The 26,905-nt window shown below is 49.2% G+C and overlaps 1 protein-coding gene across 2 annotated transcripts in view; it reads right to left on the reverse strand.

Moving 5' to 3' along the window:
• CHAF1B (chromatin assembly factor 1 subunit B) overlaps nucleotides 1–26,905 on the reverse strand; it is a 322,331-nt gene that overhangs the window by 146,120 nt on the left and 149,306 nt on the right. For both annotated transcript variants that reach the window (XM_078656876.1, XM_078656877.1), the window contains exons 5-6: nucleotides 12,950–13,053; nucleotides 669–765 (exon numbers count right to left, since the gene is read on the reverse strand). In XM_078656876.1, coding sequence (XP_078513002.1) covers nucleotides 669–765; nucleotides 12,950–13,053 — 201 coding nt within the window. The remainder of the gene's footprint in view (nucleotides 1–668; nucleotides 766–12,949; nucleotides 13,054–26,905) is intronic.

Raw genomic sequence — 26,905 nt, forward strand, 5'->3', positions numbered from 1 at the left:
TCTTCGTCCTGGTCGCCGAAGATGTTATCTGGAGCTGGGGCCGCTTGTCTGGCTTCAAGGCGCACCGCGCGCCGGAGCTTAAGCGTCTTCTTCGACCTGAATCTGGAGCAGGCCATGCAGTTGTCCTCGTTATGGTCTGGCGACAGGCATTTGTTGCAGACCGGGTGCACATCGATATGTGGGTATTTGGACCCACAGACGGGACAGTATTTAAACGGGCTCCGCTCCATGTTGAAAACTTTCGGTCGTGTTGCGATGAGAAGGTCCCGATGTCCGTAGAGTAACTCGACTCCGCAGATTCCGGCTCAAAGAGACGGAAGCACTCGAGACCGTACGCAAACAATACCGACGTAAAGAAACGAAGGCCTTTTCGCCTTAAAGAAGCTATTTTTCTCGGTTCCGACAGAGACGTCGAGACCGCATCCGAACCCAATGGCGGAAAAAAACAATCTGGGGATGGAGCCGATGCCCATGCGCACTGTAGTCCAGGGGAGGAGCCACCTATCTCAGGATACTTCGAAGACTCTTCCAGGACAACAATGTGCGATCATCCGGACCAAACACTAGGCGGCGATCTAATGCAAAGATATGAATTTAGCAGCCCACATGCCTCGAACCTTCAGTTTTTAGATGTTCTTTCAAACAAACATTAGTGAATGAGCGCTTACCTATCACAGCTAAGAGTAGCTATGTAGTGGCCCAGGGGGTCCCAAGTAACACCCTGCACGTAGCTCTTGTGTTCATTAAATATCGAAACTTTTTGCCCTGTAATGTAAAAGAAAAGTACATTATACAATGCAAATTCATAAAAGAGAATCACTTCTGGTGGATGCTGGATTTGCTCTGTAAACAGTCTTAAAATGGTCTGTTCCCAGCGGGGGTTCCAGAACCTTTTCATAGTCCTGAAAGGGTCAGGGTAGGGAGGGGGAGACAGTGAACTGAGAAGTAAACTTATCTGTCAAACCTAGCAAAAAGAACACCTTGGAGTATAGAACGTTTTGGTAAGCTTCTCAAGTACCCTCCTCTAAATCCCAGCGTTTGAGAATTTAGTTTTTCAGAGCCATTCACTCACAAAGCCCTCCACACAAGAAAACCAGCCTACTTGGCTGTCAAACTCGAGAGGGCAGGCCAGATAAGCTGCCTTAGAAGCTCCAACACTCTACTCCTCATCCCACCGAAAATCCGCAGACAAAAAACCGCGTCACGATCCTTCTCTGGAAATGCCCCCAAAATGTGGAACTCCATTCCAGTCCATATCAGAACTACTCTCTCCTTACAATTCAAAAGACAACTCAAAGACTACTTCCTTAACCGGTCTCGCCCGAACGGTTAATCTCGGCTGAAAAGCCCTATCCTGCACTCGACTGGTCAGAATCACCACCTCACCAAAACGTTTACCTCTTTACCTCCTGGCATATGCTCATTATTGTGACTTGGTGGCTCCTTGACCTGTATTTATTTCTAACCACTTAAGACCTCCTCTTATGCCTTTAATCAATGTATGTATATCCTCCTATTGATGCTGCTTTAACCCCTGTTGTGAAGCGCTCCGATACCCTCGGGTCTGGCTAGCGCTATACAAAACTCTACAATAAATAAATAAATTATTAAGAGAGGAGACTGAACTTGAATTATTTTCATCCCCAAATAGTGGACTTTGAAGATTTTTCAGGAGCCTTGTATGTGCGGAGGTTCTACCTTATCAAAGAGATTTGAAAGACCATTATGGTTAGTAAAGTGCAGTCCTCTAGCAACATGAGACTATTCAGAGACTTCTGCCCAAGTGAAAATTGAAGAGTGAATAGGAAAAGAAAGAGGGGAAAAGGAAGACTAAGGGCCTTATTACAAGACATGCCCCAGTGGTGCAACAGGCATGTGTGCCCACTTTGTATACCTGCGGGACATATTACAGAAGGGGACGCAAACGCTTGTGCTGCCCCTTCTGGAATACTGAAAGCTGTAGCACACACGTAGCGCCAGCGTTTTTTTTCAAAAGGGCATTCCCTCATTTGCATTGGAGTGTGGCCTCACGCTAATGGTGGAATCCCTCAGCCTCTGCGCAGCATTATATATGCGGGGGCAGAGGCAAAGAAGCTTTCAGGAGGCGCTCTGTCAATAAGCCCTCTGGAGGGGGGGCAAAGGCGTCCTATAAACCACCCACCCCGCTGCCCACAGATCCCCTTGCAGGCAGATACAGTCACTCACTGTACCCACCTGCATGGGCATCTTAGATCCCTATTTAAAATACAGGCGGATTGCCACCTACACAGAGAAAGACAAAGCTGCTTTTAAACAGCTGCCCGTTATTTCTCTTAAATGTGCTGCCCCGGGGGAAGCGCGCATTTGTGGCAGCCTTGAGGGCCACAAGGAAAACAAGGGAACCCTACTCACTACGGAACCAGGGTGCTTACTATATATCAAAAACAGTGGTTCCAGTGGCGCATTAAATGTATGATCAATAATCAATACAAAACATAGTATCAACTAACACCGAGGGTTTTGGGGGGATGTTGGAGGGAAAACCAAGGCTCATAACACCAAATTTCATATCATCATTAGTATTGTATCGTATCAGAGATAGATATCTACTTTTGTAAACAGTGTTTTAAAAGTGCACAAGTGCCCCAAGTGTATTGTGAGAACCGAAAAAATACATGAAAATACAGTCGAGTGACAACAAGTGAGATATATACAAGGTTTCTGCAGGGGATATTTTACAAGGGAAAGGGAAAAACGACCATTAAAGAAATTATAACCACAAATGTTACAGTGACTATCTACAATCATAGGCACTGTTTGTATGGTTCATTTCCATATAGCGTAGACGGCGTTTCGACCCGGAAGAGGATGATGGGTCTAGTCAGGACTGGGGGGGATGTGGGACATCTGGGTAATGCGGGCTCAATTGCTTATTGAAGAGTGCCAACCATGCGTGAAATAATGAGGATAAAATAACTTACAGTGGACCCGGCCGGGTACACCCTGTGAGTGGTGCGATTGGTGGCAATGGTACCAGCTCAAAAGCAGGATTTCAGAGTATGTACCTTAGGTGGAGTGGGCCGCAGAGGGATAAGTAAAGGCCCCTGATGAAGCTGTTTGGCAGGTATGGCAGACCAGGACAATGCCCGGGGAGAGTAGCGCGATGGCTACTTGCAGTCTGTCTCAATACGACTGATAGTGCCCAGGATAGCGCGCCTAATTTTGTGTTCCTTAGGGTTAGCCTTGAGGGCAGCGGATTCTACGATAGGCCCTTGGTGCACACAAGAAAAGTGCACCCTATCATACATACAGCGTATTTCCCTTGTTTTTGCGATGGGTGCTTCTTTTAAAAGGTGCCCGGGCGCAAACAAAGAAAATGTGCAGCATTCGGTGAATGTGCTGCCCCCAGGGCAGCTATGAACGACTGTCCTGGGGGTTAGCACACATGTGAAAAACAGAGCAGCTGCTTTGAAGCCGCTCGTGTTTCACTTTGTAGGCGGCAACCTACCTGCACTTTTAAGGGGGATTAGAGATCCCCTTGCAGGTGGATGAAGTGAGTGTCTGCACCCGCATGCTAGGGGATGTTTGGGGAGTCCATGGGACTTCCTTTCCCCGCTCAAGAGGGCTGCCATCAGGAGGCGCACTGACAATGCGCATCCTGACAGCTTCTTTGCCTCTGTGCCCGTGTCTCATACGGTACTGGCGCAGAGGCAAAGGAATTACCTCATTTGCATGGGGCCACCTGTCCTGAAGCTACCGGTATTACAGATGGGGATGCACAGGCGTCTGCGGCCCCTTCTGTAATACCAAATTGCCCTGGGGGCGTGCAAAGTGGGCGCAAAGGGTTGAATTTCCAAATTCCATTTAAAACTGATGTTACAGTAAAACAAAAACAAAAAAAGTATTGGGGAGACCGATTACTTGTTTTATTAACGTGGAGCTAGGAGCATTGCAGCTAAGATTGTGATGTTAAGGCATTCCACATTTAAAATGCATGGGAAACTGCCTTTACAACGAAGCCGTTTCCCCGAAATCTTTAACCACGCATGCAGTACAACGCATGCGTGGTTACCACTAATGCCTTTACCACGCATACCTTTACTACGATGTTTGTAGTAAAGGCATATGTGGTAAAGGTAAAAAGAAAAAAGGGGGGCTTGGGGGGGTCTCCCCCCCAAATAAAACAACTCACCATATGTCACGTCGGCGTCAGCGTCGTTTAAGAGAAATCGGAAAAAAATGCCGTTATCTCTTAACGACGTATGACGTCACCACGCAATTATTAGAGGAAAAGTTTATCCGTGGTAAACTAATTCCGTTGTAACGCATGCGTGGTAAAGGCATGCGTTGCAACGGAATTCGTTGTATCATCATATATTCAAAATGCATATTTACATTAGTGCTGGGAACCATGCCTGATGCACTGAGGTAAAAACTGCTGGTAAACTTGCACTTGATGGCCACTAATGTAATCTTGTATTATGTGGATCTATTGCATCACTAAAAATATTGATAGCTCAGGAGCTTTTTCATAGAACATAACATTTGTCCTATTGCAAAAAAAAAAGCTTGGACATCCCTGAACTATGCAGTATGGTCCAGTTCTTCAGCCCTTTACTGACAAGGGAGGCTGCCGGCTGCGAAAGCAAGATGAAAAGCATGCACATCATGCCGCACACCAACACAGACGATATTCTGGGCAGCCTGCAGTTGGCTGATGAGGCCTGGGAGTATTGTTAAGGACTGCTGGATGGCGAGACCCTAATATTTAATATGTTTGAGTACCCGGAGTAGGCAAATTTAGAGCAGGGCTAAGGGAATCAGCCAAAAACAGCATCATCTGTTTTACCTCCCGAGCCTAGCAGTCAAGGGGGGAATCATTTCCCAACATATGAGTAGTGGGAAGATGGAGGCTAGAGGAGGATTTCTTGTGCTTGCTAACATAGTGAAAGCTCAAGACAATATGATGATTTGTGTTTTTTAATGTGCTACCATTATTCAGTGATGGAATTCAGTCCAGAAACCGGTTTCGCTGTGCTACATATCATTATAGCCCTGGTTAGGAAAGTAGTGACAACTGAAGCAGTGACTATTAGTAGTGGCTTCCAATTATGCTCCATCCTTGACGCACAAGTTACTTACCTTCGGTAACGATATATCTGTAAGAAACAGTAGTTAGTATTAGACTCCTTACCTTAGAATATCCCCAGGCATCAGACTGGATCCGGAAACTTTTGCGTAGCAGTACCCTTGCGCGTCGGTAGGCGTCATCTGCGGCTCCGCGTCCGTCGCCGGCGTCCTTGGCGCCGGGATGATGTCGCCGGAGTACTTAGACGCCGCCCTCGCGCGCTGACGTCAGTTCTTATACACAGCTTATCGGCGCCAGAAACGCAGAGCCATGATAAAAACCAACACTGGTGCCATGAAACTTGGGCCCTGAAAGGGGATGACCTTAACCCTAGATATTGGTTCGCAGAACGGGGAGGATGGGTGGGGCGGTAAGGAATCTAATACTAACTACTGTTTCTTACAGACATATCGTTACCGAAGGTAAGTAACTTGTGCATCTGAAAGAAACCGGTTAGTATTAGATTCCTTACCTTAGAATAGATACCCCAGCAATACCAACCCCGGTGGTGGGTCTGCGAACCAATAATCACACCAGAAAGTCCTGGAGGACGGAACGGCCAAAGAAGCCATCCCTCCGGACTTGGCTGTCCAGGCAGTAGGGTCTTGCGAACGTGTGCAGCGAGGCCCACGTAGCTGCCTGACATATATCTGCAAGGGCACTCCCCGGCCCAGGGCAGTAGTAGCCGCCGTGGCCCGAGTGGAATGGGCCCTCAGCCCAACAGGAGGCTCCTTCTTAGCCAAAGAGTAGCATGCCTTGATGCACAACACAACCCACCAAGAGATGGTCCGTTTGTGCACCGCCCGACCCTTCTTAGCGCCCACGTAACCAACAAAGAGTTGGTCGTCCACCCGGAACTGGCGTGTGCGATCCAGATAGTATGACAGCGCATGTTTTGGGTCCAGACGGTGGAGCCGCTCTTCCTCTTTAGAGGGATGCGGAGGCGGAAAGAAGGTGGGCATGGTGATGGACTGCCCGATGTGGAAGGCTGTGACTACCTTGGGCAGGAAAGAGGGTCTTGTCCGCAACACAACCTTGTCCGGATGGACAGAAAGAAAAGGAAGATTAGAAGAAAGAGCCTGGAGCTCACTCACTCTCCTGGCAGAGGTGATGGCAACCAGGAAAGCAGTCTTAAGTTTAAGAAGACTGAGAGGACAGTTATGAAGCGGCTCAAAAGGAGCGCACATCAGGTAAGTTAGAACCAGGTTCAAGTCCCACTGGGGCATCACGAAAGGAACAGGGGGAAAGATGCGAGTGATGACCTTCAAGAATCTGTTAACAATCGGAGACTTGAACAAAGAAGGCTGATCAGGTAGCCTCAGGAAGGCGGAAAGGGCAGAAAGGTAGCCCTTGATAGTGCCCAGAGCAGAGCCCTGTTGGGCAAGAGAAAGAAGGAAGAGGAGAACCTCAGAAAGGGGGGCAGAGAATGGATCCACAGCCTTTGCTGTGCACCATGCCACAAATCTGTTCCACCTGCAGGCGTATACCGACTTTGTGGAGGGACGCCTGGCTGCCACCTGCAGGCGTATACCGACTTTGTGGAGGGACGCCTGGCTGCCACCTGCAGTCGTATACCGACTTTGTGGAGGGACGCCTGGCTGCCAGAATCACATTACAAACTTCAGGAGGCAAGTCAAATGGCCTCAACTGTCGCCGCTCAATCTCCAAGCATGGAGGTGGAGACTGGACAGGTTCGGGTGGAGGACCGTCCCCTGCTGCTGCGACAGAAGGTCCTCCTGAAGAGGCAGACGAATCGGGGGATCGACAGGCATGCTGAGTAGCTCTGGATACCAATACCTTCGTGCCCAGTCCGGAGCCACAAGGATAACTTGGGCCCGGTCGCGCCTGATCTTCAGCACTCTGGGCAGAAGTGGTATAGGCGGAAAGGCGTACAACAGACCACAGCTCCACTCGCGACGAAAAGCGTCTCCGAGCGAGTGCCGCCTTGGAATTTCCAACGCGCAGAACTGATGACATTGCGCGTTCTCTTCTGTGGCGAATAGATCTAACCAAGGCTCTCCCCACTGCTGAAAGAGGCCTTGCGCCACGTCCGAGTTCAGACGCCATTCGTGATCCATCATGCACCGAGGGCGGAGTTTGTCCGCCCTGGGGTTCAGTGAACCTACCAGGTGTTGAACCACCAGGGTCACGCCCTGATGTTCCAGCCACTGCCAGAGGCGCAGAGCCTCCTGGCATAGGGTCCACGACCCCACCCCGCCCTGTTTGTTGCAGTACCACATGGCGGTGGTGTTGTCCGTGAACACCTGCACTACACTCCCCCGGACAGAGGGGAGGAATGCCTTCAGTGCAAGCCGGATCGCCCGCAGCTCCAGAAGGTTGATATGGAGCTGGGACTCCACAGGAGACCAGAGGCCTCTGATCTCCGCCTCTCCCATGTGGCCCCCCCCCCCAGCCCTGGAGGGACGTGTCCGTCACAACTACGTGCTCCGGTTGGGGTAGGGATCTGCCGCTGACCCAATCGCGGTCCGTGAGCCACCACTGCAACTAGTTTGCAGTGCCCTCCGAGATCAAGACATGGTCGGACAAGTTGCCCTGATGCTGGGCCCACTGAAACTTCAGGTCCCACTGCAGAGCCTGCATCCGCCACCGGACGTGATGCACCAGAAGGATGCAGGAGGCCATCAGCCCCAGAAGCCGCAGCGTCAACCTGACCGAGACTCGGGATAACGGCTGAAAGATCGGAATCAGAGCCTGAATATCCCGAACCCGCTGTTCGGGAGGATAAACCCGAAACTGCGCCGAGTCTAGAACTGCTCCGATGAAGAGGAGCTTCAGAGACGGACACAGGTGTGACTTCGGCACATTGATGGAGAACCCCAGCAGGTGCAGGAGGTCGGCCGTAGTCTGGAGGTGGCTGACGACTGTCTGGGGCGAGTCCGCCTTCAACAACCAGTCGTCGAGGTAGGGGAAGACTGAAACCCGTAACCTGCGCAGATGTGCTGCGACCACCGCCATCACTTTCGTGAACACCCGTGGGGCGCTCGTAAGGCCGAAGGGGAGCAAGGTAAACTGAAAGTGCTTGTGGCCTACCGTGAACCGCAGGTAACGCCGGTGGGCCGGCAGGACGGGGATGTGAAAATAAGAGTCCTGCAAGTCCAACGCTACCATCCAGTCTCCAGGGTCTAGGGCAGCTAAAACCTGAGCCAATGTCAGCATCTTGAACTTCTCCTTCAAGAGGAAGCCGTTGCCATTCCGTAGGTCCAAGACAGGGCATAGGCCCCCTTTGCCCTTCTTGGGTACCAGAAAGTAGTGGGAGTAACAACCACACTCTACTTCTGGCCTAGGAACGCGCTCGATGGCCCCCTGGCCAAGAGGGCCATAACTTCCTCTTGTAGAAGTTGCAAGTGATCCCCCGACACGCGGTGGTATGGCTGGAGGGGACGCCTCGAAGGGGAGGGAGTAGCCCCTTCGGATGATTTGCAGCACCCACCTGTACGATGTGACAGTGCGCAAGTGGTGGTGGTGATGGCGGACCCTGCCCCCCACTGGCGTCACATGGGCCTGAAAGCACGGACTAGCAGGGTTTTTAGGCGGATGCTGCAGGGGTAGGTGTGGACTGGCCTCGCCGTTGTCCCCGACCGCCGCCACGGCGGTTCCCACATCCGCCACTGCGCTGGATGGTAGTCTGCGGCCCGTGGCTGGCAGGACGTGTGGGGGCGCCCCTTCCTTGGACACGAAAGGAGCGAAAGGCAGCAGTTTGCTGGCGCGGGCCGAGAGGCCCAAGGACTTGGCCGTAGCCCTGGAGTCCTTAAAGCGCTCAAGCGCATGGTCTGCCTTGTCGCCAAAGAGGCGACGGCCATCAAACGGCATGTCCATAAGGGTGTTTTGGCCATCAGCCGAAAAGTTGGCGGACCTCAACCAGGCGTGGCGACGAATCGCCACCGTCGTTGCCATCGCTCTGCCCAGTGAGTCAATGCTATCCAGCCCACACCGGATGGCATACCGTGCCACATCTCGACCTTCCGCAAGGGCTTGGGCGAGTTTAGTTCGGGCCTCCTCCGGACATTGTGGCAGCACGTCCGTGACCGTGTCCCACAGAGTGGGTGTAACGGCCCAAGAGGCATGCGGTGTTGACTGACCGCAATCCCAAACTCAGTGAGGAGAATACCCTCTTCCCGTATTGCTCATACCTCTTGGATTCCCGATCAGGGGGAGCCCCGGGAATGCGGTCTGGGAGTTAGAGGCCTGGATAACCAGGCTCTCGGGAGTGGGGTGGGTGGACAGGAAGCAAGGGTCGCCCAGAGCCGGGCGGTGGCACCTGGCCACGTTCCTATCTACAGGCTGACCTGTAGCGGGCTTGGACCAAGTGCCCAGAAGAACGTCCGACAAGGCCTCATTAAAAGGCAGCAGAGGCTCGGCCGAGCTTGTCTGCGGTTTAAGGACCTCTGTGAAGAGGTTAGTCCTCACGGCCGCGACAGGGAGCTCAAGGCCCAAGGCCTTGGCAGCCCGCACCACACTATGGGCAGCCCCCTCCTCTGTAGCCACGGTAGAAGGGGAGACAAAACCAGTGTCGGGCGAGGTGTCCAGACCACTGGCCTCCCCAAGCTCACCTGTCCAGTCCTGAAAAGACTGACACTCCCGTGTCAGAGGGTCCTCGGACCCCTCCCAATCACCCTAGTCACCCATCGCCTGATACTCAGGTTCCAAAGATGGGGCCGGGTCGTAGAAGTAGAATTCTCCCATCAGCGTCGAGAGCGGCGCCGCTACGAGGCCGGACCCGAATCGAGGGCAGGACCGGGTACGGCGTCGTCCTGGGATGGCGCCCGGGGCGACACCCTGGGGGCCGGCGCCGGCGACCCGGATCCGGCTCGGCCCTGCGGCGTCGGGACCCAAGTCGCCGATGGCGTCGGAGCCGAAGCACCCGACGGCACCGGGGCCGAAGCACCCGACGGCACCGGGGCCGAAGCACCCGGTCCGCTGGGGGACCGAGTCGGGGCTGGGGGACCCAGTCGGGGTTGCTTGGCCCGAAGGCGCTGCGCAACCCAACAGAGGAGTGAGCGACCTCATGGCCGAGAGGAAGGCCTTGATCTCCTCGGGCGTCGGGTGCTGCCCAGGGACCGGCGGGTATGGAGCAGGCCGTGACGCCTGCGGCTCCGGCGGTGTCGCCCAAAATCCCCAGCCGCGTCGCGCGATGGCGTCTCTTCGACTTCTTGTTCCTCTTACCGGAGGACTTCGAGCCCGAAGACTGGTGACAACTCCCGGAACTGTGGTGACTCCGGCCCCGCGACCTCCTTCCGGACCAGGACCTCGAGCGGCGCGGGGCTGACTGCAGGAGCTCGAGTCGCTTGCGGGACCGCTCCCGCCTAGCTTTAGACATCAGGGCCCGGCAGTCGGAGCAGGACTTGTCGTCGTGGTCTGAGCTCAGACAGTGAAGACACCAGCGATGCGGGTCGGTAACCAACATCAGTCGGTTGCAATCGATGCAGGGTTTGAACCTGGGCATCCCTACCGGCACTGTCGTTAGAGACTCGAAAGATGATCAAAAAGGATCGAAAAAGTTTGCCAAAAATGGACTAGGGTACAACTTTTTTCGGATCGGCGCTTGCTGGCGCGGAAAAAAGAAGAACTGACGTCAGCGCAAAGGCGGCATCTAAGTACTCCGGCGACGTCATGCCGGCGCCGACGACGACGGACGCGGAGCCGCAGATGACGCCTACTGACGCACAAGGGTACTGCTACGCATAAGTTACCGGATCCAGTCTGACGCCTGGGGATATTCTAAGGTAAGGAATCTAATACTAACCTGTTTCTTTCAGATTTTGTGCTTCAACCTACTTATTTTCCTGCTACTGACTGTCAACTCCGTTAGAAACCCACTGTGCAGCTCACAAGGTCATACAAGGGCACTGTGTTGTAAACATATTCCCAGTCATAGCCTCAGTACGAACACATGCAAGGGGCAGGGTACCATGATAGATTTATCACGTCAGGAGACGACACAAAATCAGCAATATAAGTGCAGCAGATACTAACTTCTACCTGAACAAGGCAATATGGGTAATTTCAGAGGGGTGTGCCAATGGTTTATCATTCCTCAAATCAGTGAAAACGAGAGGGTAGTGGAAGGTTACTGATTTTCTAACTCCTTATGTCCTTAAAACGCCAGCTTTTACAGCAAGTTAAGCTGAGCATTAACAGGATCCTGTATTAAAAGAGCTGCAGTTTCTGTTGTAAGAACCAACCATACACCAACCACATATTGCAAGAAACAGCTCAATAAGAAAATACAAGATTGGGGATTAAGAATTCGAAACTCTGGTGTGAGCAGAGGAGAACAGATTCCTGTTGAAATACCCTTTATGTACTTTTCAGAGGCCATGGGAAAAAGGCAAACACTGAAGTAGCCTTTGTTCCCAACAGCACTGCAAAAATGCACAGAAAAGTACGAGAAGGCTGCGCAGTATGCTGGACAACATTAGCCTGCAGACAGAAGTCTACTGCCAACGGGATCCCATTACAGGGGCAGGATTCATCTTAGATACTTAAACAACCAACGTGCCCAATAGAGAAATAGCCAGAGCCCCAGGAGCTGCCTTATGAGGAAGTCAGTTTACGGAGTGTGAAAGAATAAGAGGATATGGGTGTCGTGATCAGAGAAGTAGCCTGAATATATAAAGTTGAAACAGGAGGGCAGTCTTAGTGCTCCCAAGCGCTCCTCGCAGCCTTAGGGAAGGACCTTAAAAGTGCAAGGGCGTACAGGGCTCACAATTCATATGGGGCAGCACATCCAACTCCTACAGGGTTCACAGGGAAAGGAGCAAAAGACTTCAGGGTACCCGAGACAATAAACGAAATATCCAATATTCCCTGAACAGAGGCATTGGTCTATAGTGGTCCCCTGCACAGGCTAGAAAAGAGGATTGTTGCTCATCTATAGTGCTACAAAGATGGCACTGAAATCCCAGATGAGGTAAACTATCTTCCTTTATTATCAATTAACCTTGAGGACCCATCCCAGTCGTCCCTCACAGGAAAGGTCCTAATGACAACTTTCAATATTCTCCAACATTCTACTTTAGTCAGGAGGAACGAACCAAGATATGGGAGAAGAGGAGAGTGCCAGGAAAAGTAGAAAAGGCAGAAAGGATGCAATAGGGAAAATGGGCCGTTACAACAGGCAGAGACATTGTTCAGAAGATCTGCAGTCCAGCAAAGTATTAATTCATACTCCTCCTATCCAAATTCAGGGGGCGTTGCTGGGGAAATTTACTAAAGAAAGAATCTACCCAGGTTACAGTATCCATCCGAAGAAAACTCTGAATAGCTTTGGTAATAATTTAGAATTTCTCCCTTCACACTCTTAAACATCTGCTGGCCTCCATCTTTTTCCCTGGAGTACTCAGGTCCCCAGTGTTTCCAGTCAGAGAAATATGAGGGACAAAAGCATGGCACGTGCCTTTTGGGAAACCACTGGGAGTCCTCCATTAAGCGCCGCATGGAACTAGTCTAAGATTATTGTACATAATTAGAGCTTTATAAAAGAGTGGATAAACTCTGAACTGCAGCCTGGTGCCCTACTTATTTCAAAGACAAACAGCAGAGACCAAGTCCATAATCAATTTTAGGAAAGGTAAGCAACCAAACATCTGTACAGTGCACTAGAAATAAAGATTAATTCATTTAAAAAAAGTTCCATTAAAATACCTGGTACGATAAACTAGCTTCATCAGCCACATTCACAAAGACATCCCTGCATCAACACCTGCTTATAATTTATACTGTTATTGGTGAGAGAACCAAATGGGGGGCTTATGGCCCAGCAGAGAGAATGGATATTTAGAAGCACCTAGATAACAAGTAATGAACAAAAAATCTAATTACCTTTATTAACATCCCACATGATGGCGGTATTGTCAACGGAGGCAGATGCCATATAGTTCCCATCCAATGTCCAACAGATATCATATACATCTTCCAAGTGCCCTCTGCAAATAAAAAATGTTGTTGAAAGCATTTGCAGTATTATTCCATTAAAGAAATAACATTTTAAGAGGACTACAGAAATCAGAAGCTTTTCTCAACTGTAAAAAAAAAAAAACATTACCCTGCTTAAAATATTTTACTAAAGATATCCATGGATGGAGTATAATCAACTAGCTTTAGCAGGAAGCAATTTAAATTCAAAATCAATAAGAAGGACATTTTATATGAACTGTGATACTGCCAATTTATGCCCATTTCTGTCAAATAAAATAAAGGGTGGTCCAGTTTGTAATCCAAAACATGTTACTTTGTTTTAATGGTATTTATATAGCACTTTCCATAGCTTGCAATGCATAAAATGTGTTCTGGGTGGTCCGGCTGCACTATTTATAGCACTCCATAACCATGCCAAAGACTGAAGCGCTCGGAATGCTCAACTGCCAAAACTAAATTCCTCCTTCTTTCCTGTTTGTAGTCAACACTTCAATAAAATCATGGATTAACTCACTCAACATCCTTATCAGCAAACCCATCATTGTTGGCAGTGCCACATCATTAAGGGTCATTCTAGTTAAAAGACAGCTTCCATTCACAAATCAACACTATGGCTAGAAAGGTGAGATATCAGTCTTTTCTGGGGGACCTACCGTTACATTCCAGAGCGGGACTTGAAATCTCTTATTCAATCACTGGTGCCCTCCAAAATTGAGTATTGTAACTCTCCCATCCCATTGAAATCAATTCCCCATTAGGTTGTAAACTTCGTCCTTGTGGCCAAAAACAATTACATTTCAACTAGGATGATCACTCTCAGTGTGTTACCCATTGGAAGCCAGGTCCATTTACCATACAAGACTGCTGGTTACCCATGAAGCCAGGTCGATTTACAAGACTGCACAGGGCCTTACACTCACCCACTCCCAGTTACTTGGCAGACAAACCTAAATTCTCTGATGGCAATAAACCATTGCAAAATGTTGTAGCTCCTCTGCTTGAACCTCCTATCTCTAAAGACCGACTCTTGAACCTCCGATCTCTAAAGACCGACTCAGGCACAGTCCTTCTCAGAAAGCATATTCAGAATTTGGAAATCCCTACCCCCAAAAAACTATGCACTACCTCTTTGCGGGTGGTTTCCAAAATGGAGCTGGAAGCCCTTCTCCTTCAGAGGAATTTAAGCTAATGAAATCCTAGCTTCTCATTTTGGGGAACATGCTCCTTCACTTCTATGGATCCACCTCTGACCATCTGGTTTACTGCACTACCTATTTCTCTGAACAGTAGCAATTCTGTGCCTTTCTTAACTATCTGCCATTTTAATTTTGGACTTTGTAGAATTATCTTTTATTGTTAAGGGAACAATGGTAACGCTGTAAATTATACTCTTGTAAATTGGTGCCTTGGGTAATAGTTACTTTGTAATCTTGGACCTTACGTGACAATCCTTGTCTATTGAATAGGACATTTGGGTAAAATCCACGCCAAATAAAAATGCATGAATAAATTGGACCAGCAGTCAGACTGAATTTTTCCAGAATCTCCCTCCCATCTATCCCTAGATTCTGAAAGTCCCATCTGTTGTACACACACAAAACGGCCTAGTTGTAAGACACTGCTTGCCTGGTGGTCTCCCTCATAATGCTCAGTTAGAACCAGATGTTCACCGGCACTGTTGGGAACAACTGCCATGGCAGCCTGTCGGAGCTTAAAGTACAGCAGCAATGCATGTGGAAATCCCACCAAAGTTAATCAACTGTCCTTCTGGAAACAGATCCATTATGTTTATATATTGCTTTCATAAGAGTTACTTTCTACCAGGTGCGGCAAGCTCTTCCAAGCCTCCCATATAGTGTGTACTGTGAGCATTACTGCTCTTCTCTCAGTCAGCCCTGTGTTGAGCACTGTCTTCAGGGAACCTCCCCACTACCCTCAGATGTAATTACTGAGAGGGGTGTAGCTATAGAACAGCATATTGGACATGAGCTGCTAAGTAATATATAGCTCAAAGGTGTTGGGCAACCAACTCCTTTCTCCGTTCCACAAGTGACATGAGCACTTCCCTTCAAATTCTGACCTGCAGCCATACCCAGCTAATTTCAGTATTAGGTTCTTCACCGAGGTGAACAATTGTCAATGTATTTTCACAATGGCAATGCATTCCATCAAAACAACAGCAATCCAGTCCACCTGTACCACCAGTTTGTTGAGTGGCAGGCAATGGCTCTCCCATTCCTTGCATTAAATATCCTTAGAAATATGGATACCCAGATATTTAGGTCTCCAGGGCACCCGGAAGTCACCGCACACTCACACCTCAGCGTTTGTTAATGTTAGAATTTTTTTATTTTCCCCAATTAATTAGTGTTAGAAGGTGGTTCCGACACTATGGGCCGCCCGGATTGTTTGCTTTTTGACCACCTAATTTTTGCGCTTTTACTGTGGGGGAACCTCATAATCTGAGACTCACCCCCAGTGAACTCATAATGAAGGAGACTGCATGGAGATTTTACTGGTGTACCCCTGGCTTGACTAGGCCGCTGCGCAGCAGCTGGAGTATGGGACACCGTGCTGGTTACATGAAGACACGGGTGTACACGCGTGTGCACACGTGTAGGGGCTGCGCATAGGACAGTGGTTCCCAAACTGTACGCCGCGGCGCCCCGGTGCGCCGTGATGAGGTGCCAGGGGCGCCGCGCACACTTGGGTGACCAACCAGCCTTAAATTTCACGGGGCGTCCGTACGCCTTTTGTTTGTCATTTTGGCCATCACAGGGAGCAGCGCTGCTCCCTGTGAGACGCCTCAGCCCCTTGATGCTGGCGCCTCGCACTCCTCCTCGAGCACAGGCGCAGCCCCTCCCGCCCATTGTCATTCTGTATGGGGGTAATTGCCACATACAGAATGTCAATGGGGCAAGCTGGGGGTGTGACGGCATGTGGTGGCGGCCTCCTGCCTCAGTGTAAAGTAGGGCATTCTGTATGATAAAAGGTAAAACGCCCACGCTGCAACGGTAGAAAACAGTTCATTTAAAGAAGGATGTAAAAACTTAAAAATAACCGGTTATAGTACTTTCACTGTCTCCTCATTTTAGAACTGAAGTATTTTCAATATTGTATTGAACAAAGCCATGGTTGCTGCTTTTTTATTTTAAGGAACTAGCAACCATTTACAAAGCCAATAGTCCTGGCTTGTTGTTGGTGTAATGATACTTGCTGTATTATATATCTGGATGCAAGGACAGAAACAACATAATACCAGTCGGGCGCAACTCTATGCTAAGCGCAGATTTTTACCTAAGCGGTTTTAAACTGCGCTCTTAATTACATCGAACACCCCCTTTGAAGAGACCCCCCAGTTGTTTTACGCCACTTAAAGTCTTGTAAACAGCACCATGTCACAGTCACCTCACATCCTGGCACTGTGCATCATGCATGACTCATGACTTCTAGTTTTCAGATTGCCTATGTGCAGGGGCATAGTGAACCCTCCCCCACCCCTTGCTTTAGGAACTACAGCAAGGTGAAGTTCTTGATGGGCCTCTTCTGTCTGCAACCCTGCAGACAAAGGCTCAGCTCATAATGTGAAAAGGTGGGTGAGTAAATAAGTGAAGGAATGTGTGAATGGCTGGATGGATTACTTAACGGATGAATGGATGAATAAAAGGGTGAATAGATAGATAATGAAAGAATGGATGAGTGGAAGTATGGCTGAGAGAAGGTAAATAAATGGATGTATGGGTGGAAGGGTAGATGGATGGGTAAAAGGGTGGATGGGTGAGTGAAAGGATGGATGGATGAGTGAAAGGGCAGCTGATTGGCGAGTGAATTGGTGGATGGGTGTGTGAAAGGATGGATCGATGAATGAAAGGGTAGATGATGTGCAAGTGAATGGGTGAATGGATGCATTGATAAATGAAATGGTGAATGGATGGATGAGTGAAAGGGTGGATGTAAGGATTGATGAGTGAGTGAATGGGGGTAGATGGAAAAAAGGATGGATAGATGAGAGAAGTGAAAGGGTGGATGGAAGAGAACGGATGGCTGGATGAGTGAACGGATGGCTGGATGAGTGAAAGGATCGATGAGTAATAGGATCAATGGATGGATTCATGAATGGATGAGTAGATGGGTGGGTAGATGGATGGATAAGTGAAAGGGGTATGTGAGAGAAAGGGAGGATGAATGACAAATGGTGAATGGGTGGAAGGATAAATGACTGGGCGGATGGATGAGAAGGGGAATGGGTGGATGGATGAGTAAGTGAATGGGTGCATGGATGAGTAAGTGAATGGATGGCTGGGTGGAAGAGTGGATGGATGGATGACTGTACAGATGGATGGGTTGACAGGGTGGGTAGATGAATAATGGATGGATGAGTGAAGAAGTGAAAGTGTGGCTGGATCAGGATGGATGGATGAGTGAAAGGATGAATGGATGGATGAGTAGATGGGTGGGTGGGTGGGTGGATAAGTGAAAGGGGGATGGAGAGAGAAAGGGAGAATGAATGATTGAAAGCGTGAATGGTTGGAAGAATAAGTGACTTGGTGAATGGATTGCACGACCACCTCCGACGTGTCTGTAAAATGTACCTTTTGTCCCGAAGTTTTGTCCTGAATTTTGACCTTTTGTCCTGAATTTTTGTCCTAAATTTAGTCCCTTTGTACTGAATTTCTACACTCACTGTCCTGAATTTGCACCTATGCCAGTTGGTCACCCTAGTGCACACGATTTGGGAAATTGCAGCCGCAGCATAGGGGGGAGTGTAGGGGGGAGTCCTTGCCGATGTGAGATGAGGTATTTTGCCTGCCCATACAAACGTCTTAATACGTTTATTTAAAGTACGGGACACATTTGTGTGGACTGTAAGTGGCAGCCAAAGTGATTGCCAGTGGATGAGATTAATAATTCAAGCATTCCAACAATTATAATACCTTCATTGCGTCCCAATTACTTTAAGGAAGACAACAGGAAGTACATACCCCCCACCCACCGGTAAAAAAATGGTGGGGAGCCACGGCCAACTGCCGATTAGGTCAAGGGAGCCACAGGTCAAAAAAGTTTGGGAACCACTGGCATAGGAGATTCCTAGCGTGCGCAGTCCAGGAGCAGCTACAGAGTGAATGGTGTGGCAGGACTTCTGCAGAATTTGGTGGTGACATGGAATAGGCTTTATACACTGGAAAGGAACATGCCAGGGAAAGTCAGTGTGTCTTACTGTGTTTTCAGATCATTATTTCCCTATGGGGATGTGGGGCCCATGGCTAAAATGACTTCCACAAAGCCTACAGATTCCAGACACGCACTAATGTCCAGTGTAGCAGATGTGAAAATGAGTATTCTGCAGAGTCCAATGTCATATTTGTACTGCTTTTGGGGCATCCGGAAATGTCATATTTCTCGGAGTCCCTGGCTGGGGCCTGGCCATGGCAGGTTAGATTAATGACCTTCCTTCCCAGAGCGAAGACCTTCCCTCCAAGGAGAAAAGACAGGTGGAGCTAAAGCCACTCCCTCAACTGCTGTCGCTGGGTGACAGGCACCAGGCGGCACCACGTGAAGGCAGTGAGGGGGAAAGGAGTTGGGTTTCAGAGGCCATGTGGCCAGAGACACTGGACGACGCCATTTTGAACAAACCCAGTGGCTGGACAAGGAGGGGTACAGGGGCAGGGAAGTGAGGTGTCGCAGTTTGATAGGACACACAGAGACTTCCTGCCAGCCCCCTACTCAACGTTTAAAAAAATCCTTGCACAGGAAGAGAAGCTCTCTCTGGGGTATGGTCTGCTGAGGCGAAAGGTGCAATGGGCAGTTGAAGGACGTCACCCCTGACTGCCCCCCAGGCCCCTAACAGCGCCAGAAGAAGAGCCCAGGATGGGGGTGAAGAAGAAGAGGCCTCTGCGCAGGGAGAAGAGAGGCGCAGTGAGCAAGGGAAAACTGCTCCCTGCAGAATGCACCCTCTTGGAGACCCGGAGGACGAAGGAGAGTGCTCCCAGTGGCTGGGGGACGCCACCAGGAGCGAGAAGACGCGAGAATGGGGCAAATCTGACTCAAGGGGGCCGAGATATGCCCCCGAGAAGGTAGGCGACCTTTGACCCCGCCTGGGACCGACTAAGCACGTGGGGCTCCGCCACCGGTCGCAATCATGCACCCGGGGTGGGTCAGGTCCCGGGGGCTGCAACCCCAAAGAAGTAAACCGAGGTGCGCCGTTTCGCACCCCGTGAAAATGCCTCCGTGGGGTGCCAGGAGCCGATTCTGGCCCCTCCAAAACCTGCGCTGGGGAGCGTGCCGCCGCCCTCCCCATGAAGCGCTCCCCGTGAAGCGCTGCGGGAGAGGGGCCCAGGAGCGCAACTCCGGGCCCCGTGTGAGGAGGCGGGGTGTGAGGCGCCATCGCGCCCCCACCAAGAAGATGGGAGGAGGGGCCCAGGATCCCATCTCAGGGCCCCACAGTGTCCAGGATGGGGGGGGTGGGGGTGGCGCTCCCCCGCTCCCCCCCTCCCCCCCCCCCCCGAAGAGGTCGAGGGGCACGGGACCCCCATCCCCGGGCCCCAGACAAGAACTGAAGGGCCGGATCCCGCGGTCGCACACAAGGGTGCTGGACGGGCGGGGAGCCGGCGGGGTCAGCCAGGGGTGGCCTCCCTGGACTGCCCTCCAACGTGGAAGGCTTGCGGGGGGCTGGGTGGGACCGGGCCCCAGAAAATCGGCGGATCGGCCAGGGGGTGGGCTCTCCGAGCCGAATTACTTACCTGGGGGTTCGGGTGGGACCGGGCCCCACAACAAGGCCTGAAGATGCGGCGAAGCCGCCAGCGGGTCAGAGCGGCTCTCCGCAGCACAGCGGGAGAGCCGCTCATCAAATATTCAAGAAAAGGAGCAAAATCGCCCCATAATGCCTTGCCCGGCGTTTGGAAGCCTGCTATTCTGGTGCATGGTGGCCCCCCAGAAGGGGGGGGGGGAGGTCACCCTCAATGATGAAAAGGTGCTTGGGGGAGCTGCTGGAAAAGGCAGTCTCCACCCCAGCATGAAGAGACATGTCAACCTAGGTGTCCTGGGGATTTGAAAAGAATAACCCCTCCAGGGCTCAATCTGCATTAAACACCTTCTGGGCTGGAACTTTTGTTCTTCAGCTGAGGGTGTTTTGAGAATTGCCTCATGAAATAAGAGCGGAGTTGAGGGTGTCTGGAGAAGGGCATCCCCTGGAGGTGAAGAGTGTAATTGCACAGAAATGCATTTATTATTGGTTATTTCTTTTTAAGGGACTGATGATCAATGTGAAGTAGTGGTTTAAGGTGATGTCATAAGCAAAGTGGATTTAAGTGGCTAGACACTCCAGCTAGGGTGTCTGACTGTATTTACTTAATCCTGTGATCATCTGCGATGCCTTTAGGGGCTGTAATTGCACTGCATTTTTAATGATATCCAAATGTGCTGAATACTGTCATTCTAAAGTGTGCGTAAACCTGTGTTCTTGCTGCTGCGCTTAGGTGAAGACCCCAGACTGTTAGCCCTTAAGATGAAGAGTTGCATACTTTATGGTCAGTAGGAAATGCTCAATCAGGGTCATGTGTCACCTAGGCAGGTGTAGCCTGTTTAATGCTTGTTGAGGTAATGGGGTGGGTCGCCACTGGGATGGTGCCAGTGCGCAGGGCCCTCGCTCCAGGTTAAGCCCAAATCACTGCATTGGGAGCAAGATGATGTGCATACATGGGAGTGGTGGCACCACAAAAGGATACTCTAAAAACTCAAATACCATTAGCAGAATGGGTATTAAGTGTGGAACACTGAGGGGCAAATTCAGACTCACCTGGTTACAACAGAGAGGGCATAAAAGGTAAGCATTCTATTGACCATTACCTTAGCTAGGATTTTCCACTCATCTGAGTGATAATGGTATACATGAAATGTGTTACTTACCTGTAACTGCAGTTATCCAGTATTGGTATCTTTCATAGATTCACATGCCTGAATCATTCCCCGTCGTCGGGATGGGAGTCCCCGGTACATAAAGTAATATCCCATTAGACATATAGAGTAATAGGCCAAAGGCCCCATATTAGTAACATATCCATGTCCTTTTGTAAAAAGGACCAAACTCTAGAGAAGAGCCAATCAGCTATCACCTCCCTCTAGAGCCCTTCTGAAGGAGCTCCTGTCCCTCCGATTTTTGTAAGCACCGTGCTAACTAGGCGTATTACTGAGAGAATTAGAGGAGTTCTTCCAGGGGGAGGCAGGAGGGTTGCATGTGAATCTATGAAAGATACCAATACTGGATAACCGCATTTCTTATCCAGTATTAGGGTATTTATTTATTTATTTATTTATTTATTTATTTATGCGATTTTTAAAGCGCTGCAATTACCCATAGGTGTCTCGGCGCTGAGAACTAAGTCTAATACCAGTAATGTAGAACTCTAAAGCAATAGTTTATGTAATTTACAGGTGGTCAGGTCTTTGAGAAAACAACCATGTCTTTAGTTGCTTTCTGAAAATAATCAACGTGGGACTGGATTTTATGCTTCAAGGCAGGGAATTCCATAATTTTGCAGCTGCGATGGTAAAACATCATATCTTTCATAGATTCACATGCCTGAATCAGAGTAGCAGGCACTGATAAGCACATGTCAGATGGTACAGCATACACAAATTCACCAGATAATAACATATCAAAGTTACACATAGAAAGTATCAAATTGTAATTAAAGATACCATTAAGAAATACAATAGAGAAATGTGCGTATACAAGAAAGGATGGTGGGATGAAAAGAAGGCTCACCTCTATCGAAATAGATGACGAAGTACTGCTTGTCCCACTGCAGCATCCTTCATGAGTTCTGTATCGAAGCAGTAATGCTTGGTGAATGTATGCAGTGTCTTCCAAGTTGCCACTCTGCAAATGTCTATGATAGGCACACCTGGGAAGAGCGCCATGGATGTAGACATCGCCCTAGTGGAAAGGGCACGTACTTTAGAATGCGGGGGTTGCCCCACTTGCTCGTGACAGAATGTTATAGCTGCAGAGCTCCAGCAAGAGATACTTTCTTTAGTGAGTGCAAGACCTTTTCTAGGTCGACTGTAAGTCACAAAGAGTTGGTTGGATTTGCGGACGGTCTTTGTCTTCTCAATATAAAACTTTAGGCAGCGTTTAAGATCCAGAGAATGCAGAGTTCTCACTGCTATAGTGCAAGGAATTGAAAAGAAAGAACGCAAGACTACAGGATCGTTGAGATGGAAGTCAGACGGGACTTTCGGCACAAATTTTGGATTTGTTTGTAATATCACCCTGTCTTGTTTGAATTGAAGGAAAGGATCTTAAATTGAAAAAGCCTGGAGCTCACTTACTCATCTCGTTGAGGTAAGGGCGAGAAGTAGCGCAGTTTTCCAAGAAAAACGTAGAGAGATACTGGAGATCAGCTTGGTGTATCGGCTCAAAGGGATGTTTCATGGGCTGAGCAAGAGCTGTGTTGAGTTGCCAAGCAGGAGGTAAAGACTTCACAGGAGGAAAAGTCCTGAACAGGCCTTTAAGAAACTGCTTGATCAACCGGTTAGACCAGAGAGAAGGGCCAGCAGAAGATCTTCTGTAACGGGATATTGCCTCCAAGTGAACCCTGATGGAAGGGTGAGCAAGGCCGGAGTTCGCCTAAAATTGGTCTCCATTTTTCTCCTTTTTCTGTATCAGGAAAAAACGGAAGTAAAATCCTTTCCCCGTTGAGAAAGAGGTACTCTTTCTATAGCTCCCTTCTGGAGCACAAGTGAAATCTCCCGGAGTCGAATACGTAGATTTTTATGAAGCATAGGTCGGGGAGGGGTTTGGGGAAGAATTTGAGTAAACTCCAGTGATTGACCGAATTGAACCAATTGCAGAAGCCAACGCCGTAGTAATTGGTTTCCAATTTTTCAGAAAATGGGAAATTCTTCCTCCAACTTTTGAGGGCGGAGATGAAATGGAGACTGGCTGAAGTTAAGGGTCATTGTCGCCGGGCAGCGCCTTTGTTGACCCTTGCCACGAAAGGAGGATTTATTATAGGACGATTGCTGCTGCTGACCCTTTTGGTACTGTGGTCGATATTGTTGACCAGAAGAGTAGGACGACCGATTCTGGTAATCACCTCTAGAAGAGGACTGCCCTCTTCCTCTTGCGCCACGAAAGGAAGGATTTTTTAATTGGAGGGTACCCAAAGCTCGGGCCGTGTCGGTATCCTTTTTTATACCTTGGAGAGCTTCATCAATATGCGGCCAGAAAAGAAGTTGGCCATCATAGGGCATATCCAAAATGTATTTGTATTTCAGGTCAAAATGAAATTGCTTTCAACCAACCCTGGCGTCTTAACGCTGCTGCGCCAGCCAGCTGTCGAAATCCAGTAGATGCGATATCCATCACGCAATCTATTATTTCCGATGCCGAGCGTTCACCTTCAAGCAAGATCTTTTTTGCTTCTTCTTTTGATTCTTCTGGCAATGCAGCCAGATACGGAGCTATGTCTGCCCATAACTGTCTGTATAACATCCTAACAGTGCCAAGGCATTGGACGCCGGTACTGTTAACGCAGACATTGAAGAAAAACGCTTTCCGATGTTATCAAGCTTTCGACCTTCCTTATCAGGAGGAGCGGTTAGCGGGACAGGAGGATTTTTTGATTTTCTTTGAGCGACCTGCGTTATGACAAAGTCTGGTTTGGGATGACCTATCAATCAAGCTGGAGCAGTATCGGGCGCTCTGCATTTTTTATCCAGACGAGGCAATACTGGGGGCACCGAGGCAATACTGGAGGCACCGAGGAAGAGTTATGCATATTCTTCACACCCTGACCCCATAGGTATTCTATCATGGATATAGATCTGACCGATTTCTTGAAAGGCTCCTTAAAATCATACAAGAAGCAACCTTGTTGGTGTGAAGTCATGGGTATTTGAAAACGTTGTGCCGCTCTCTCAACTATGTTATGAAATCCCACGGTGGTGGTGAGTCAGCCTGCGCAGGCACCGGAGAAGCAGGACAGGGAATGACATAGTCGTCCCATTTATCATGGGTAGACTGGGAATCATGGAGTTCCCCCATCTTCATGCGGATCTTCCTCCTCATCAGTAGATGGAGGATGCGGCGAAACTACAGGCTCTGGCTGTAAATTCAAAGGTGGAGGCCGTGGTCTTGGTGGTGGAGACACTGTTGGGAGTTGAGTTTTAGGAGATGTAGGAAACCTCTGTTTATAGTCTGCAATGAGGAACTGTAGGTCTGAAACCAAGCATGCTGGTAGACAAACCATAGGCGGAGGAGGCGGCTGGTATTCTTCCCGATAAGCTGTCTGATCCTCCTGGTCTTGGTCCTCCTCATCTGAACTATCTTGGTACTTTACATTAAGTTCAAAGGGGCTTGTTGCTGTTTGAAACAAACTGCCCTCGTCAGAATCCTCCTCTTCAAGAAGACAGTGGTTGGACCCTACTTTGAAAAGTCAGGGCCGGTGTCAAAGTACGCTTCGTGATTATTAGATGTACGTATGTACTTTGTAAATTTGAGTCTGCCGTAGTCGACGTCGAGACGTCGACAGGTTTCATTGCCGATGGAGTTATCGTCGACGGAGCAGTCGTCGACACCGCTGGCGTCGACTATGGAGATTACGTCGACGGGGTATTTGTCGACGGAGCCTTCATCGACGATGGAGTAGACGTCGACGGGACAGTCTTCGTCGTCGAGCCCGTCGATGACCCAGTCGTCTGAGATCGTAGCGTCGACGGTTGCTTCGACGATGTCTTCTTTATTGTCGATGACACAGTCTTACCAGCCGTTGACGATGGAGTCGTCGATGTGGATAATGAAGAAGCCGCAACAGACGTGGAGACAGTAGTCGTCGACGAAGTCACACAAGGCCGTAGAGACAGATCTTCTCATCGCTGAAGCCACCGTCTACGATGTAGTCGTCGACAGAGTGGAAGAAGGCTTCTTAAAGGTGTGAACAACTTCCTGAGAAGACACCTTCGATGGTAGAGCCTTAGAATGTGCCTCTGAAGACTTGTGTCTTCTTCTGAGGAGGCTGCGACGAAGGGCCTGGAGAAGCTACCCTTGGTCTTTACTGAGAGGATTTGGAGGATATGGAAGATTCCTCACTCTCCTCAGAAGACTCCAATTGGTCTTTATCTTTAAGCCTCTGCAGCCAAATTAAGAGGCGTACCTCCCGATCTTTGAGGGTCTAAGTAGAAAAGGTACGACATACCTTGCAGTCCTTAGAAGAGTGGTCCGGGTAAAGGCAGTAGAGACAATCTTTATGCTGGTCATCCACATGAAGTCTCTTTTTACCACAGGAACCACAGCGTCTAAAAAGGCCTTTCTTAGGTGTCTAAGCCATGAAGAACCAAAGAACTTCAATCAGAAGATGTAAATATGAAGCAAGAAAACACTGGAAATGCAGAAGAGAAGTAAACTGAGCAGAGCTCAGAGGAGACTCCCTCTGCACAACGTGCAGTAGAAAATCTGAGGGACAGGAGCTCCTTCCAGGAGGGTTCTAGAGGGAGGTGATAGCTGATTGGCTCTTCTCTAGAGTTTGGTCCTTTTTACAAAAGGACATGGATATGTTACTAATGTGGGGCCTTTGGCCTATTACTCTATATGTCTAATGGGACATTACTTTATTTATGTACCAGGGACTCGCATCCAGACGACGGGGAATGATTCAGGCATGTGAATCTATGAAAGATACCCTAATACTGGATAAGATGAGAATTTCTCCGGCCCTTTTCCCAGTTTTAATACAGTGACAACAACGGCCTCACTATCGGTGCAGTAGATCTATCCCATTTTAAGTGATTCCTCATACTTGTGCAGCGGGCAGGGCGATAGCAGGTCTGTGTATTCCTGATAGAATCCTACGACCAGGCAGCCCTGGCCTGGGGACTTGCCATTCAAGTCAAAAAAGTAACTCTTGTTTCTTAAAAAGATGGGGGGAATTTAGATGTTCAAGTTCGCCTTCCACTCAGGGCAGAGCCAGGAGTCTAGCTATTATGTGTAGTGATGGCTTTCCAGCTTATTCACTGCGGTCATCATTTGGACTGTGATTATTCATGAGGACACATTAGAATGTTGGGATCTGAGCTCTAGTCAGTTGGGAGTTTGGACTGAGTTGAAAGATGACAGCTCCTGGTGGGGTTTACTTTATTTGTTTTATCTTAATATTTATAATTACCACCTTGTATCATCCTACTCAATAAAAGCCTATTATTACAAGAACCTAATCATCATGTACTTCACTACAGATGGTCAGTACTCCTAGAGCTATTTTGTGCACAGAGAGGTCATGGGCACTGAAGACGTAAATATTGAATTATTCTCGGCAAGTCTGGCACTCTTAGTCCTCAGACTGTGAGAACAACCAGCCCCGAGGTAACATTTGCGATTCATTGGACAGTGGCTGGCATGAAGCCGTACAACTGGCTGGGGGAGTCTTATCAGCAGGCCTTGGGATACCTGATAGAGAAAGGGGGGCAGGCTGCTGCTGAGGGAGGCGGCGAACATCGTGGTAATAGAAAAGAATGACATGAGACAGAAGAGTGGGGCGAGAAAGAGCAAATGCAGAAGAAAACAGCAAATGAGAGGAAAAGGTGGAGGAATGTATATCGGTGTTTATGAATAGGAAAGAATGGATAGATGGAGTGAGATGAGAAAACAGCAAAGAGGAGAGGAAGTAGATAAAAGTGTATGGGAAAATGGAGGAAAGGAAAGAGGGGGAGGCAGTGGAGGTTTGCAAGACTCGAAGGCCTTCGGTGGAGGCGAGGATAAATGACCTGAGATAAATGAAGACAGCAGGTAAGCAGGATGGGGATAAGGGCAGGGAATGGGGAAAGTTGTGGAGCAGACAGGGTGGAGGAAAGAGATGGAGCGAG

This window comes from Lissotriton helveticus, chromosome 8, assembly GCF_964261635.1.
Source record: "Lissotriton helveticus chromosome 8, aLisHel1.1, whole genome shotgun sequence".
Taxonomy (NCBI): domain Eukaryota; kingdom Metazoa; phylum Chordata; class Amphibia; order Caudata; family Salamandridae; genus Lissotriton; species Lissotriton helveticus.